A 15,731-nucleotide genomic window follows, 5' to 3' on the forward strand; every position below is an offset into this window, starting at 1 on the left:
TTCAAAAAAAAAAAAAGGAATTAGAATCAACTCCCCTTTTAGTTTTGAGCATTCTTTGTTTAGTGTTGTGCATCATTCAGACTTAAAAAAAAAATACATGGGGCATGTAAGTTTTAGTACATAGTTTGTATGGTGAACAGATGAGTGAAATAGGACTTCCTTTTATTATTACAACTTGTTCTGGACAGTCTTCAGGAATCAGTTTTAACCTGGAGAGAAAGTCAGGATGAAGACCAAAAATTGTTTTAAAGTGTTCTGAAGGACTATTCCAACAGCTTTTAGAAAAAAGTAACAAGGAAGAACAATTTTATCTAAGTACTGCAGAATTACTGCACAGTTCTTAAATTAGATCATTACTTCTCAGTCCTTAAAATAATGAATGTGAATATCTTTCCATGCATAAGAAAATGATGTTTTGTTTCATTTGAGTAGTGGTTTTGTGCAAATATTTGAGAATAACAGGTGAGTGCAAAGAGCAGTGAATTGAAGTGACAGGCATTTATAGTTGTTCACTCTTCACTTTGGCTAAGTGCTAGAAAACTGCTTATTATTGCAGTTGTGCTTATTCCATATTCTTCAGTTATGTGAGATTCTGAGATCTGACCATAGAATTCTTTCAGTAGTTATTTGAGATGGCACATATTTTATGTTTATTTTCCTCTTGGGCATTTTATGAAAGGGTTTGATAGCAAAATCATATTTTCTCTCCTCATAGATGGGTTCACATTGTATGTGCCCTATATGTTCCTGGAGTAGCCTTTGGAGATATTGACAAATTACGACCAGTAACACTAACAGAAATGAACTATTCCAAATATGGTGCCAAGGTGAGACAAAGTTTTCTTGATTGTTTAAAAGAGAAAAATTTTACTTACTAGTTCATATGGTTTTTTACTAATGTCAGTATCATTGTTGAGTATAGAAATGCTTATTCTTATTTGTAGAGCAGTTAGCACTTAACCATCTATTATTGATAGTAATTTTCCCAGAAAGCCCATAATTTATAAATTCTTTCATGTATTCTTAATTTAAAGTAACTTGTAGGGTAAAATGATAATTGATTCTACTTCTGTTTCTGTGGCATTTAGCACACTCCTTAGCACATACAAATTTTCAGACCAGTCAGAACAAATACAAACCTATTTCTGACTTTACTTTTGAAGTGGAATTTACCAAAATTATGAAAAGAGTACAAAAGGCACCTGATGTTTTACTTAGAATTGAAGGAGTGTTGTGTTTTTGTTTTTGTTTTTTTAAAGACTACATAACCTGCTCAGCAACCTGTCAGCCTCAAGTTTATTAATTGGTTTTTATTGCTTGAGCTTTAGGATTTTAAGTGATAAAAATACACTTACTAATTTAAATTTAGGTATAATATTACCACAGACATGCCTGTAATATTAGAGTAAATTAGGCACTGATAACATTCTCTTCCATTGCTGTCTTTTGGGATATTGGGGAGGAAGACTCTTGAAAAGCATTAGTAACACATTAAAGTGGGACAGGAAGCTTACAGGTTGTTGGAAAATTCTGATACTGAAAATTCAAGAATTTGACAGTTTCTGCTGTTATATCCAGAATATCCTCCTTTGGTTCTAACCACCACCTGCATCCCTCACCCTCCGACCTCACTCCAAAGCTCTTGTGCTTTAGTTTGGGTAATTTCTATTGAACTATCTACAGTATCCCTCTCCAAAATTTAAGCTAAAGTCCCCAGGGAGAAAAACAGGCCCAAGCACTGAACTTACTTTCCTGGTCCTCAGGTAATTTTATACTATCTTATTATTTCTCTGATGCCTTTAAGTTATAGTTTTAAAAAAGATTGTCCATATTTTCTAGTTTCTAGCAGGTTTAGTACGAATTACCTAGTGCACCATTATTGGAAGTGAAAGGTACTGCTTTTTGATAAGTTTCATAATTCACACAGAGCCTAGAAGGGACTAACTTAAGTAATTTTCAGTAGACAGACATTAGTATCATAAATACAAATCTATAAGCACTGAAAAACACAGGGACCAGATATTACTTAATATTATCTGAAGCCTGCAGTGACCTCTGAACCAAAAAAGAGAATCATTAAATATGCATTTGTGACTTGATTTTTCATTATCACCTTTTGTTTTGATGACCAGGAAGTGGAGTAAAAAATAATGTATTCTCTAGCTCATTTGTAAAATGAGCTCTTCTAGATCTGTCTATCCATTTCCTAATCCTGGTTGGTTGCTTTCTTGAGTTCTCAGTTGTTTAGTTCCCTAGCATTTTAAATGATTCAAGCAATTAAGAAAATTCCCTTTTCTTTACTAGATTGTTGTACAGTCTTCTTAAGACTTTATGGTCAGGAAATTTTCCCTTGTATTCACTCTGAAATCCCTTGCTCAACGTCATCATATTACATTGAATTAGTTTGGGAACTATCCTGAACAGTTTGGTTCTGTTTGTGCTATTGATATTCTTGAAATAATTTCTTCATTTTTCTTCCTTCCTCTCTCTTGTCTCATTCTTTCTCTCCTTTTTTGGTTTCATGTTTAGATTGCTATTTGCTAGGATTTTATACCATAAACCTTCTACTATTATTGAAAAAAGACATATAACCAAGCAGTAGAGTGTCAGGATTTGGGTGTGTTTTCACATCTGTGCCCAGAGTCCTGTTCTTGCTATTTTCATTCATTGCTGATGTATCAATTTGGTGCTGTCTTCCTAGAAGGTAGTCAATATGTACACTGTTAAAATGACATTTTTAGTATCTTTTGAAACTTCTAAATTTTTTAATGTTTCCCTTTTATTTAATTTACTTAGAATGTATTTACTAGAAATAGTTCTTTAATTGTCATTTGGCAGTCTTTCAGAATTTAGCAGGTTTTTCTTTTATGAAGATTATGATCACTAGAGTAATTTATATTTTAGACCATATTTTTTTTTTTCCTTGTGCTTTAGATAGTGTAAAGGATAAAGTCAATTTGGGGGAATTGGGAGCAATCTCAGGTTTAAACTAACTTTTAGTTTTATAGTTTTTTCCTTTGTATTCAGGAAGGATGTAATTGGCTGTAATATCTATCACAACAAATTAAATTGTTTACTTAAGATTACTTTTAATTCTTTTTAAAGTATTTCTCTTTAATTTAATAGTATTTAATTCTCTTAAATGTATTTTAAAAATACATAATTTCTTGGACTATGTTGTCTAGATTTTTTGGTGAATTTTTCTCTGGCTTTTTACTTATTTTCTTTCATTTTCCAAGCAATATTATATTGTTCAAATCCATATAAGTTAATAGTTAAGAGCATGGCCTTTAAAGTGAGATTACTTTGGTTTGAATATTGACTTGGCAGTTATTTTTTGTGTTATTTTGAGATTTCTTAACCTGTTTTCAGCTTCGTATTCTCATATGTAAAATGGAGATAATACCTATTCCACATATTAGAGTGTAAGGTTCCACAGTATAGTTACGTACATTAATATATATAAAGTGCTTAGAATAGTGCCTAGCACAAAATAAACCTTCAACTTATTATTATTACTGTCATCATTTTTATATCAGTGGAATTTGGTTTATTGAACCTATAGAGAGAATTTTTCCATATAAACTCTTTTCTTGTCTTTAATTACTGTTTCTATTAATATGCTATTGATTCACTATTTGTATCTTACGGATGCTTTGTATGAGAATGCAGTCTTGTTCTAGAGATATTTTTATTCTGAGAGTTTTCCTATTATTCCGTTGCAGGAGTGTAGCTTCTGTGAAGACCCTCGTTTTGCTAGAACTGGAGTTTGTATTAGCTGCGATGCAGGGATGTGCAGAGCCTATTTCCATGTGACCTGTGCCCAGAAGGAAGGTCTGCTTTCAGAGGCAGCAGCAGAAGAGGTGGGTTTATTTAAACTCATTGTTGTTGAATATGTTCATAAGATGTCTCATGATTATAAATGTCCCACAACAGGTATGCATCATAAAATAAATTAACAAGCTTATTTTAAAAGTCTTTGCCCAGATCACTGATCTAAAATTCCAAAAATAAACAGTACATGAGTTTTTTTTTTTCAGTGTGAAAGCTAGTTAAGCATTTGGAAAATATGTTAACTAAAATTCTTATAGTGACAGATATATCTGATAGATAAAATGAAACATAATCAGGTTGTTTAAAAGCATTAAAATGTCAGCATCTTGGATAACCTTACTCTTTCTGTAAATAAAATCATTACCCCATCATCAGTATCTGTATTTCTTTCTTTACAATTGTTTTTGATTTTATAATTTTCCTTCCAGGTTTATTAGTTTTAGATTAAGTAGTCAGTTGTTTTCAGAGTATGTTTTGGGGACTCCTTAATATCTTTCAAAGGGTCTATGAAGTTAAAACTATCTTTGTAACAATTATGAGAATGGCATATACATTTTTTTTTACTCTTAATTCTCTTATGAGCAGTAGTGGATATTTCCAGAGATTATATAACACGTAACAGTATAACATAATGTGGAAATAGTTTTGAGAATCCAGCCATCTTCTTTTATGTGGGCTATTTATATGTTAAAGAGATTTGCCCAAGTGTAAAACAGTGCCAGTCCTCTCACTGAATTTGTGTATGTAAATTATAGTATTTTTTTAATAAAAATGTTATTTATCTTAACATATGATAGGATTATTTAAAATGAATAAATATATTCAAATTTTATTTATTATTTTAACTTCTGATATGGAGACTGTCTATAACTCACATACACTCTTTTGGGCTCTGATAATTTTTAAGACTTAAGGAGTCCTGAGACTAAGTTTTGTTGCTTCTTTAACTTTCTTATGTAGGCAGGTATTTGAGTGTTTGCTTGATAATTCTTGCTGTGTATTCATGGTAGATCTGTGGTATATCCAAGTCTCTCGTTGAGTTACTTTTACTGGCTAAATTTTGTGTCATACATGCTTATTATATAGGGTCTTTATCTTACTTATTTTTATCTGTAGACAGGAATCAAGTGAAAAAGATAATCTGATGAAAATTTGTTATGTAGATTTACAGTAATATATTTTTTGAATAAATAAATTCTATAGCGGTTATATGTTGGTACATAGTTTTATACCAGCCTCTGATTCTTATGAATTGTACTTTGATTGACTGATGAAGGGTACTGGGTAAACATTGAACATTTTCACAGCTCTTAGGCAGACACAGAGGTATAATGAAATATATAATAGGGTTGTGTGGATTAGTTATGACTACAACTCAGGATGGTAAACAGAAGTGCAGAGGGGCAATACAAGTAAGATTTAGAAGACCAGGTAATCCCAGGTGAATACTTAAGATCACAGAATCTGTTAGGTTATTACTGTACTGTGGCAAACTCTGAGCTTTGCAGTCTGGAAACTCCTTTGTAGCTGTTTCTTTTAGAACTTATTGAGAACTTTACCTTTCATACTATGGTAGTTTGGGTTCCTTTGTATAGCATTATTCACCATTTTTTGGGGGGTGGGTAGACAGTAGCTAAGGAAAATGTGTGAAGTTGAGGTGCCTTGGTGGCGCAGTCATTTAAGGGTCTGACTCTTGGTTTCAGCTCATGTTGTGATCTCAGGATCATGCGATCAAGAGGCCATGGCTTTACTCAATGCAGAGTCTGCTAAAGTTTTCTCTCCCTCTGCCCTTTCCCTTGCATGCTTACACATGTGCCCATATATGCGCTCTAAAATAAATAAAATCTTTAAAAAAATAAAAAGAAAATGCATGAAGGAGCCATGTACTGCTGCCTTGTTATGTATATTTTTGGGGGGGGGGAAATGATTTAAAACATTTGCATATATTTCTGGTATCTTGTTATAAAATAGAATTGGAAAATTATAAAGATTTCAGAACAATGTTTTAAAACCCAAGACTTTCTATGAATCTGTATCAGTGAGGTTTGCTCCTGGCAGTAATCATTCTGTTAAAAGAAGTTCTTGGCTACTTCTTATGGTTGTGGTTCTATAGACTAAGATTCATGTAATATAATAGTATATTTAATTAAGAAACATTTTAAATTAAAACAGATCTATTGTTTGTGAGCATATCTTCTGTTTTAATTTTCTATGACATTCTAGAAATCTTCCTTCCCCTTTATTAAAGACTTGTTTGTTAAGCAGGATTTCTTCTTAATGGCTGTTTTATATAGATAGAAAAAGAATTAGTACCTCAGTGGGGCGCCTGGGTGGCTCAGTGGGTTAAGCCGCTGCCTTCGGCTCAGGTCATGATCTCAGGGTCCTGGGATCGAGTCCCGCATCGGGCTCTCTGCTCAGCAGGGAGCCTGTTTCCTCCTCTCTCTCTCTCTGCCTGCCTCTCTGCCTACTTGTGATCTCTCTCTGTCAAATAAATAAATAAAATCTTTAAAAAAAAAAAAAAGAATTAGTACCTCGGTTTCATCCAGTGACTTCACATACCTTACCATATTTTAATGATTTTTTATAGCCTTCTGACATAGTACTTTCTCTCATTGGTGAGGATCCGTTTGAACTTTCTATTCTTTCTGATCCACTTTGTGACAATTCCAGGTTATTTAGAATATTCAAACCATGTTATGATACAACATATTTATTACTAAAACAGCAATAGCACATATTCAGTTATGCTGACTGAAGTTTATGTGATTACATTTCACACCATTTAGTTAACCTTAAAGTTACTTATATTTCTTGTAAAACATATGGTAGTTTCTTCTGTGATAAAGTATGATTTGTCACACTCTGTTACCATGTAGAAAATTCTCTTTGAAACAATATAAGATTACAGATTTTATTGATTCCTTTTTTTGCATAACCTTTGACTTAATGGACTGGAATCATTCATGGATTAAATGTCAAGGGCTTAAGTTAGATCTTTAGTTATTGAACTGATGCCATAATATTGCTGGGAAAACCCCATTTGGTAGGAATGGGCTCTTGGTGGATCCAGTAATTTTACATGAATTCATCAAGAAGTTACATTGCTTAAAACTTGACATTTTATATGAGATTTTCAGTAATACCTTTGTTTGGCTATTAGGCATTTGGTAACTTACATTTTTATTTTAAGAAGTCTTTCATTTAAAATAAATATAAATATATATATTTAAAATATATACCTTTGGTGTATCTGTATCAACTGTATTCAACTGTATCTTTAGAGTATGTCTAGAATATGTCTTCTTAACAAATACTTTGCTGCTATCCTAGTCCCAATAGTCCTTTGTTACCTGAGTTAATAACATCCTAACTCTTTCCCTACTTTTCTTTTTAGGACAGAGGATGGCAATTTTTTTCTCTGAAGAGCCAGATAGTAAATATTTTAGGCTTTTTGGCCCTATCATTTGTGTCACAACTATTTAACTTTTTGCCATTGATTGTGAAAACTGTCTTAGAGAATATGTAAATGAGTAACTATGGTTGTGTTGAAATCAACTGTTTTCAAAACAAGCTAGGCCCAGATTTGGCTCTTAAGTCATGGTCCACCAATCCTTTTCTAGCGAATAGAGGACCTTTTCAGTAACAACTAATGCTGTTCCTTTAAGATCTAAGTCAGATCTGCTCACTTACCTGATCCAAACCCTTCAGTGGCTTCCCATCTGATTCACACTAGAGGCCAGTTTTTTGTCTGTTCGTTTGTTTGTTTGTTTGTTTACAGTGATTATAAAGTTCTGTGTGATCTGGGTTCATAGTACCTTTCAGACCTCATCACTTCCCCTCATTCAATCTCCCTGGCCTTTTCCCTGCTCCTGTAATGAGTGTGTTGGGTAAGCTCCTGCTCTGGGCCTCTGTACTTGTTTCCTTGCATGGGCTGCCCTTCCCTCACATATGTCCTCATGGCTTATTCCCTCACTCTTTACAAATTAATTAATTAATTAATGATTTTATTTATTTATTTGGCAGAGAGGGTCACAGCGAGAGAGGAAACACAAGCAGGGGAAATGGGAGAGGGAGAAGCAGGCTCCCTGATCCCAGACTCTGGGATCATGACCTGAGCTGAAGGCAGATGCTTAATGACTGAGCTGCCCAGGCTACGCTCTCAATTTTTTTTTTTTTTAATATTTTATTTATTTATTTGACAGAGAGAGAGATCACAAGTAGGCAGAGAGGCAGGCAGAGAGAGAGGGGGAAGCAGGCTCCCCGATGAGCAGAGAGCCTGATGCGGGGTTTGATCCCAGGACCCTGGGATTATGACCTAAGCTGAAGGCAGAGGCTTCAACCCACGCTCTCACTTTTTGTTTTAGATCTTCATTCCATGTCTGCTTCTCATTGTGGACTTTCCTGGTGACCGTGTCTAACATTGTAACACTCTCCCTCCATGATACTTTCTAATCCCCTTTCCTGCTATTTTTTTGCGTCTTTTTAGTACCTAACCACTGTCCAGTATATTGATTCTTATTTATCTTGTTTATTGTCTCTCACCTTTATTATTGTCTCTCACCTCTCATGACAGGAGGTATAAACATTGATTTATGAGGAGAGGGTTTTTTTGTTTGTTTGTTTTCTCTTGCTTTTCACTGCATCTTAGTCATTAGAATACAAGTTGTGAGGGAGTGGTCCCTTTTATCAGTCAGGTTTTCTTTGATTAGCTCTTTAGCATTATTGGCTTTTGGTGTAAGATTTTATTTAAAAAAAATAATTCTAGGGTATAGTTAGTTTTCAAATCATCATTTTGTGTTGTAGTATTTTGCATATATCCTTTCCCATTTATTTAATTTTCTATTTATATAAAGGCATTGCCTGAGGGTATATCTTTGTTATACTTTTTTGGGGTATTGGAATAACTGTTTATTCATACATGTGTCTCTTTATCTCTTTGGTTTACATGAGATGATGTTTCCTGCCATCCCAGCTCAGGGAACTATTAAAACATGTGTTAGCAAATAGGTGACTTTCACTTTGGTACTTTTCTAAGGTAACCTTATTTATTAACCTTTATTTAAAGTTTAACTGTAACAAGTATGATGTATTTGGGGTATATGCAGAGTATATCAATTTTTTAAAATAGTCTATATAAGCTCTATTATTAGACACATACTTGGACAGAATTATTTTGATTCTTATGATTATTCTTTTTGCTAATATGAGTTTACATTCTGATGTTGTTACATTTTTTATTGTTGCATTTTGCCTTACTGATTTTTTTCTTTTGAATTGACCTGAGAATACTGATAAGCCAGTTTTTCAGTACATAATATTCTTTCTCTTAGTTCTTAATATTAGGTGTTGCTGTGAGTTTGCTTATGAATGTATTTGGTTTTGTTGTGATTTTGTTTGTTTTCTTTTTTCTTTTTTTTTTTTTAAGAGGGAACTAAGTATCTTTTTTTTTTTTTAAAGATTTTATTTATTTATTTGACAGAGAGAGATCACAAGTAGGCAGAGAGGCAGGCAGAGAGAGAGAGAGAGGAGGAAGCAGGCTCCCTGCTGAGCAGAGAGCCCGATGTGGGACTCGATCCCAGGACCCTGAGATCATGACCTGAGCCGAAGGCAGCGGCTTAACCCACTGAGCCACCCAGGCGCCCCATGTTTTCATCTTTTGACCACCTTCACCCATTTCTCTCCTTCCATCTCTTCCTCTGGCAACTGCTGGTCTGTTCTTTCTATGAGCTTGTTTTCTGTGTATGTATTTTTTTTGTTTGTGTGTGTTTTAAGATTCTGCATATAAGAGGGATCATATAATATTTGTCTTTCTCCGTTTGGACTTATTTGACTTACCATGATGCCTTTGAGTCTATCCGTGTTGTCATAAATGGCACATTTCATTTTTTATGGCCGAATAATAGTCCATTGTATAATCTATATCACAATTTCTTTATGTGTTCATCCATTGATGGACACTTAGGTTCCATATCTTGTCTGTTGTAAATAATGCTGCAGTGAACATGAGGGTGCATATATCTTTTTGAGTTAGTGTTTTATTTGCTTTGCATATATACCTGGACGTAGAATTGCTGGCTACATGGTAGTTCTACGTTTAAATTTTTGAGGAACCTCCATACTGTTTGCTATAGTGGCTGCACCAATTTACATTCCCAACAGTGCACTAAGATTCCCTTTTTTCCACATCCTCAACAGCACTTGTTATTTTTTATCTTTTTGATAGTAGCCATTCAAACAGATGAAAAGTGATATGTCATGTAATTTTGATTTGCATTTTCCTGATAATTGATGATGCTGTGTGTCTTCCATATACTGGTTGGCCATCTGTATGTCTTCTTTGGAAAAAATATTCATATATTCATATATTCTACCCATTTTTTAATCAGATTGTTTGGATTTTGTTTTGTTTTGTTTTGCTGTTGATTATATGACCCTTTATGTATTTTGGATATTAGCCCCTTACCCAGATACATTACTTGCAAATATCTTCTCCCATTTAGTAGATTTCCTTTTCATTTTGTTTATGGTTTCCTTTGTTGTGCAGTCCTTTTTAATATAATGTAGTCCTACTATTTATTTGCATTCGTTGCATTTGCTCTTCATGTCAGATTTTAAAAAGTCATTGCCAAAACCTTTATCAAGTAGTTTTCTGCCTTTTTTTTTTTTCTAGTTTTATGGTTTCAGGTCTAATGTGCACATCTTTAATCCATCGTGTAAGATAGTGGTCAGGTTTTATTCCTTTGTATGTGGCTGTATCCTTTCCCATTGTATATTTTTGACTCCTTTGTTGTAAATTAATTGACCATACATGCATGACTTTATTTCTGGGCTCTTTATTTTGTTTCATTGATCTATAGGTCTGTTTTTATGTCAGTCTATTACTGGTTTTAATTATTGTAGCTTTGTAATACAGCTTAAAATCAGGGTGCATGATGCCTCTAGCTTTGTGCTAGCTTATTAACTGGTTTGGTTTTTATCTTATAGATACAATGAATTATGTAACTGAGTTTATTAACTCCTTTAATTTTCTAAAAATTTCAGAGCCTCATTTGGAGTCTAATGCCAATATGCATGGGGTCTTTAAGATATGTGTTGGCTGTTTATCTTCTTGATATTGCATCTTACTTAGTTTTTCAGCAGCAAGTAATAGAACATTTACAATGACCCAACAGTAATGTATTAACTATCTCATATGACAGGAGGTATAAACATACGTAGTTCTGGGGTTTTTAACAACCCTTCTATTTTATCCTTCTATCCCATTAGCATCTTCATGGTTTCCTTTTTTGTTCTTGTTAAGCTTGTTGGTGTCAATATTGTTGGAATGATACAAAGCATTCAGTATTGTTGGAATGATCCTAAGCACTTCATTTTAGAATTCAAAAGAAGAGAACAAGAGTTCTCTTCTAATTGGAAATGAAAAATTTTCTCATATTTTCACTCCGGTAGATTTTTCCTTTATCTTATGTTAAAACAGATGACAGAAATAGAACTCAGCAAGCATTTATAGAATATGAATATATAGTCCTTATTGAATTCATGTTTCTAAACCCAGTTATGTTAAGAGGTGATCTATATTTTATTTAGCAGTGAAATTTATATTCAAGTGACTTCGTAGCACTCAGTGAAGTCATTCAGTCATGATTTAGGGACTATGCATATGTGCAAGGCACTAAGGTAGATACTGGGGTGCAGAAGTCTGTCAAGGAGCATAAAAATAGCTTTAAGGCACAGTATTCACCTGTGTGGGGATAAATAGTATGACATTAAAAGATGTCACAAGTGTCTAGTATGGACAGGAAGTGATATAAATAGGGATAGAAATTTCCATGGAAGAATCGGAAACTTCAGCTGGACTTACTATTATTTATTTAATTATTCTTACCTTATATATATTTCACCTTATCTATAAGCATTAGTGTGGTTTTTCTCATTTATTCAATGTATTTGTTCAACAGATATACTTATCTATTGGTATTAGGCATTGTTACAGACCCTATGGAGATGGCAGTGAGGAAAACAGACAAAACGTATATTCTTTAAGGAAGCTTACATTTGAGTGGCAGGTGGGGAGAGGACAGAAAGTAAAAAAGTAAGCAAAAAAAAAAAAAAGAAGAAAGAAAACAAAATGCAACATTGTGATAAGTACTGTGAAACTTTCACCTTCCAAGTAAGGTGAAACATTCAGAGAATAAAGGAGGTAGGGTAATGCTAGATGACATTTTATTTTACTTTATTTTATTTTACTTATTTTTTTTTAAGATTTTATTTATTTATTTGACAGAGAGAGAAATCACAAGTAGGCAGAGAGAGAGGGGGAAGCAGGCTCCCTGCTGTACAGAGGGCCCAGTTTGGGGCTTGATCCCAGGACCCTGAGATCATGACCTGAGCCGAAACCGGAGGCTCAAACCACTGAGCCACCCAGGCACCCCTTAACATGACATTTTATGATAATATGTAAGGAAGGTGGTAGTGGACATATATTTATTTGAGAGGAGTGCATGACAGCCTGAGGAAACAGAATACACAAAGCCTGAGATAGGAACATGCTTGGTTTGGGGACCAACAAGGAGACTAGTATGGCTCGTACAGAGTTAGGGACTAGGATTGGTAAGAGGGGAGGAAGTTGCATAGAATACCAGGTAGGACTTGGAAGAACATGGGAAGGACTTTGGATTTTTTTTTTTTTTAATGGTAGCAGTATGTTTTGTATGCTTTTGAATGCCTTTGTAGGTGGAACATTCTAGTTTGTCACAGGCCCTGAAGTTCTTCTATCTTCATTTATTTTCCCCCTTCTACCAACATCATTTACTTTTGTCTTATAATTTTTTAGCTTCTTTGAAGCCTCCTTTACTCATTTATATTTATTGGTATTGTTTCTCAAAGCATTCTCATTTAAAATCTTTGCCTTAGACTTACTGAATCCAAATCTCCCAGAGTTGGGCTTTACTCCTCTCTCTTTAGAGACCTCCTTAAGTGAATCTGATCAGTCAGGTAGTGGCTGGAAAAGAGAAATCTTACTTATGAGTCATAGATCTTGGGTCAGCACCTTAACCTCTCTCATTTTCAGTTTTCTGTCCATAAAATTGATATTAAAATAATAACTCATCTGAAGTTTAGTGATATAGAATAAGTGAGGCAGTATATAAAAGTCACCTGTGCCTGGCATATAGTAGACATTCAGATAAATGTTTTCAATTTTCCATTGGGAACCTTTCTTAAACGTTTCATTTCTCTAAGCAGTTTTAAAGGATATTCCAAGTCAAACAATACATTAATTAGGACACTAACTGGTTTAACAAAATCAAATAACTAGTGGTTTAAAGAAGGAAGAAGTTGAACTAGCTCTAATATGAGATTCTAGACTGGTTTGATATTCAGGGGAGTTTGATTCTAGGGATTAGGTGCTTTTGTTGTTGTTTTATCTTTCCTTAGTCAGTTGTACTTTCTTACATGTCCGAGAGGATTTATCTCTACTTTGACTGGGCTTCACCCATTAGAAGAAGGAAAGAGAAGTTTAAGAGTAGACAGTTTCCTTTCAAGGGCATAGTCTGGAATTTTCACCCATCTCATTTTCTAGAACTTACTACATGGCCATATCTAAATGCAGAGCGTTTCTAGCAGGGTAACCATTTACCCGGTAAAAACTCAGAGGGTTCTACCAAGGGGAAGATGGGGAGAATAGATATTGGAAGACAGTGGTTTCTGTCACAGTTAATATTTGCTTGGTATATCTTTTCATTCTCTGAGCAGCATTAATCCCATGGTCATTCTAGCCTTGGAATTAGGTTTATTGTCCTGTAATCCCAAATTAATTAATTTTAAAAAGTTATATGGGTTACTTGTTCTTTTTCAGGTCTCTTAGACTAGAGATGACTGGTCTTTTTTTTAATTCAGTGTCTTGGTCCAAATGTTAATTCATCTATGCAAGCATGAATCCTACTTCTGATGACTCAGTTTCAATCTTACCTACTTTAAAACAATAAAATACTCTAGATCTGGCCATTTTGTCTGAGGTTTGATACAATCTTTGTTTCCATTTATCATCATCTGTCACCAAGGTTTAGAACATCATGAGACAGCAGCTGTGTATGTGTGTGTATGTTAATACAATCTCCTACCTACATTTTTGTTACTTTACTTTATTACTATATGAAGTAGTTATAATTAAATCCATTTTACAAATGAGTTAGGAGACCCAGAGATGTGTAGAAACTTTTTTAAAGTTGTAAAACCTGTATATTACAGAGCTGACCCAAGCCTGTGTCCAGGCTTTTGTATTTCCAAATTCTGTGATGTTACCCAGTGCTATATTGTGGCATCTGTGGATATCTCACTACAGAATTGTATCATGTGCTTTTTTAATTTTTAAGGATATCTTAAATTTGTTGTTGTTGTTATGTCCCATTCTGTTCTTATTCCTTTGCTTCTTTTTTAGTGTCATGATTTCTCTTTGGATTGTAAAACCCCACCTTAGTAAGACACCCTTTTAACATAGCTTCTATAAAAACTATATGGAGGGGGCGCCTGGGTGGCTCAGTGGGTTGGGCCTCTGCCTTCGACTCGGGTCATGATCTCAGGGTCCTGAGATCGAGCCCTGCATCGGGCTGTCTGCTCAGCGGGGAGCCTGCCTTCCCCCTCTCTCTTTGCCTGCCTCTCTGCCTACTTGTGATCTTTCTCTCTGTCAAATAAATAAAATCTTTAAAAAAAAAAAAAAAAAAAAAAACAAAAAAAAACTATATGGAGAACATATCTTTATTTCTCCTCCTTAGTCCAGATCTAAAGAATGAACTCGCTGTTATTTTGTTGGCAGTTACAATGCAGTTTACATGTTTTGGTTATTTACAAATTATTTTTGTTTTTTACGGAGTAAATTCCTTCCCTTCCCTCTCCTCCCCCTGCTTCCTTCCTTCCTTCCCTACTCTTTGTAAAGAGTAATGCGTTAGGTTAGTATCATGAAGGATGGTTGTGAGAGAGCTCTGTTTTCCATTTGAGGTTTTAGAGTTATATAAAGAGTTAAAGGTGATACCTAATGTGTTCATTTGACAGGGCCTGGCTTTCTTAATCATTTTTGTCCTGGGTAGAATATGTCCATGCATTCATTGCTAGCCAGTTAAAAATGCTCCACTTATGTGTGTTGGCTAGCCCTGTATTTTTTGGTTATATTGTCTTGTAATATTAATCTGTGTATGCATAAATTTAATATTTAATAATGCCTAAGATTATTAAAATCCTACTTGTTTTAAACAGTGTTTATTTTTTAGGTATACAAGTTTAACTAAATATAATACATAAGATTTGATTACAGTATTTTTTAAATCTACAAGGCCCTTAAAAGAAAAAAGTGGTTGTTAATTTGAAGTTATATATAAGATTAAGTTTCAAAAGTAGCAATTTTTATCATTATGGGCAAAAATTACTTTTATAATTTGTCTTAGAAATATCAACACTGTAGGAAGTTCTTCAAAAAAGATATATTCACTCTTATGTTAGGTTGTTTATGATCCTTTGTAGTAAAAATGTTCCCTCCGCCCTTCTGTTTTTTTTTGTATAGGATATAGCAGATCCATTTTTTGCTTATTGTAAGCAGCATGCAGATAGGTTAGACAGAAAATGGAAGAGAAAAAACTATTTGGCTCTACAATCCTATTGTAAAATGTCTTTGCAAGAGAGGGAGAAGCAACTGTCACCAGAAGCACAGGTATGGGATTCATGCCAAAATCATGTTTTTTCTTTCAAGGTTATGGATTTCAAGCTCTCATATGTGTGTGCCGGCGACATGTGAAATATATTTATGAAATGTGGTTAGTTACCTAGGAAGTGGATTGTAATTAAGGTATATGGTGAGTGTAGTTTGTAGCTGATGAGTACTCCTCATCTAGTCAACAGAGCAGCCT

At 34.1% G+C, this 15,731-nt stretch overlaps 1 protein-coding gene across 10 annotated transcripts in view; it reads left to right on the plus strand.

Moving 5' to 3' along the window:
- Positions 1-15,731, plus strand: part of PHF14 (PHD finger protein 14) — a 209,710-nt gene that overhangs the window by 42,428 nt on the left and 151,551 nt on the right. For all 10 annotated transcript variants that reach the window (XR_006601336.1, XM_045062741.1, XM_045062740.1 and 7 more), the window contains exons 6-8: positions 716-827; positions 3,726-3,863; positions 15,389-15,535. Coding sequence is in view for 9 of the 10 variants with exons in the window: in XM_045062741.1 (XP_044918676.1) it covers positions 716-827; positions 3,726-3,863; positions 15,389-15,535 (397 nt within the window). In the remaining variant the exon portion in view is untranslated. The remainder of the gene's footprint in view (positions 1-715; positions 828-3,725; positions 3,864-15,388; positions 15,536-15,731) is intronic.

Source organism: Mustela putorius, unplaced genomic scaffold, assembly GCF_011764305.1.
Source record: "Mustela putorius furo isolate JIRA1106 unplaced genomic scaffold, ASM1176430v1.1 tig00003845_pilon_pilon_pilon, whole genome shotgun sequence".
In the NCBI taxonomy this organism is placed as follows: Eukaryota; Metazoa; Chordata; class Mammalia; order Carnivora; family Mustelidae; genus Mustela; species Mustela putorius.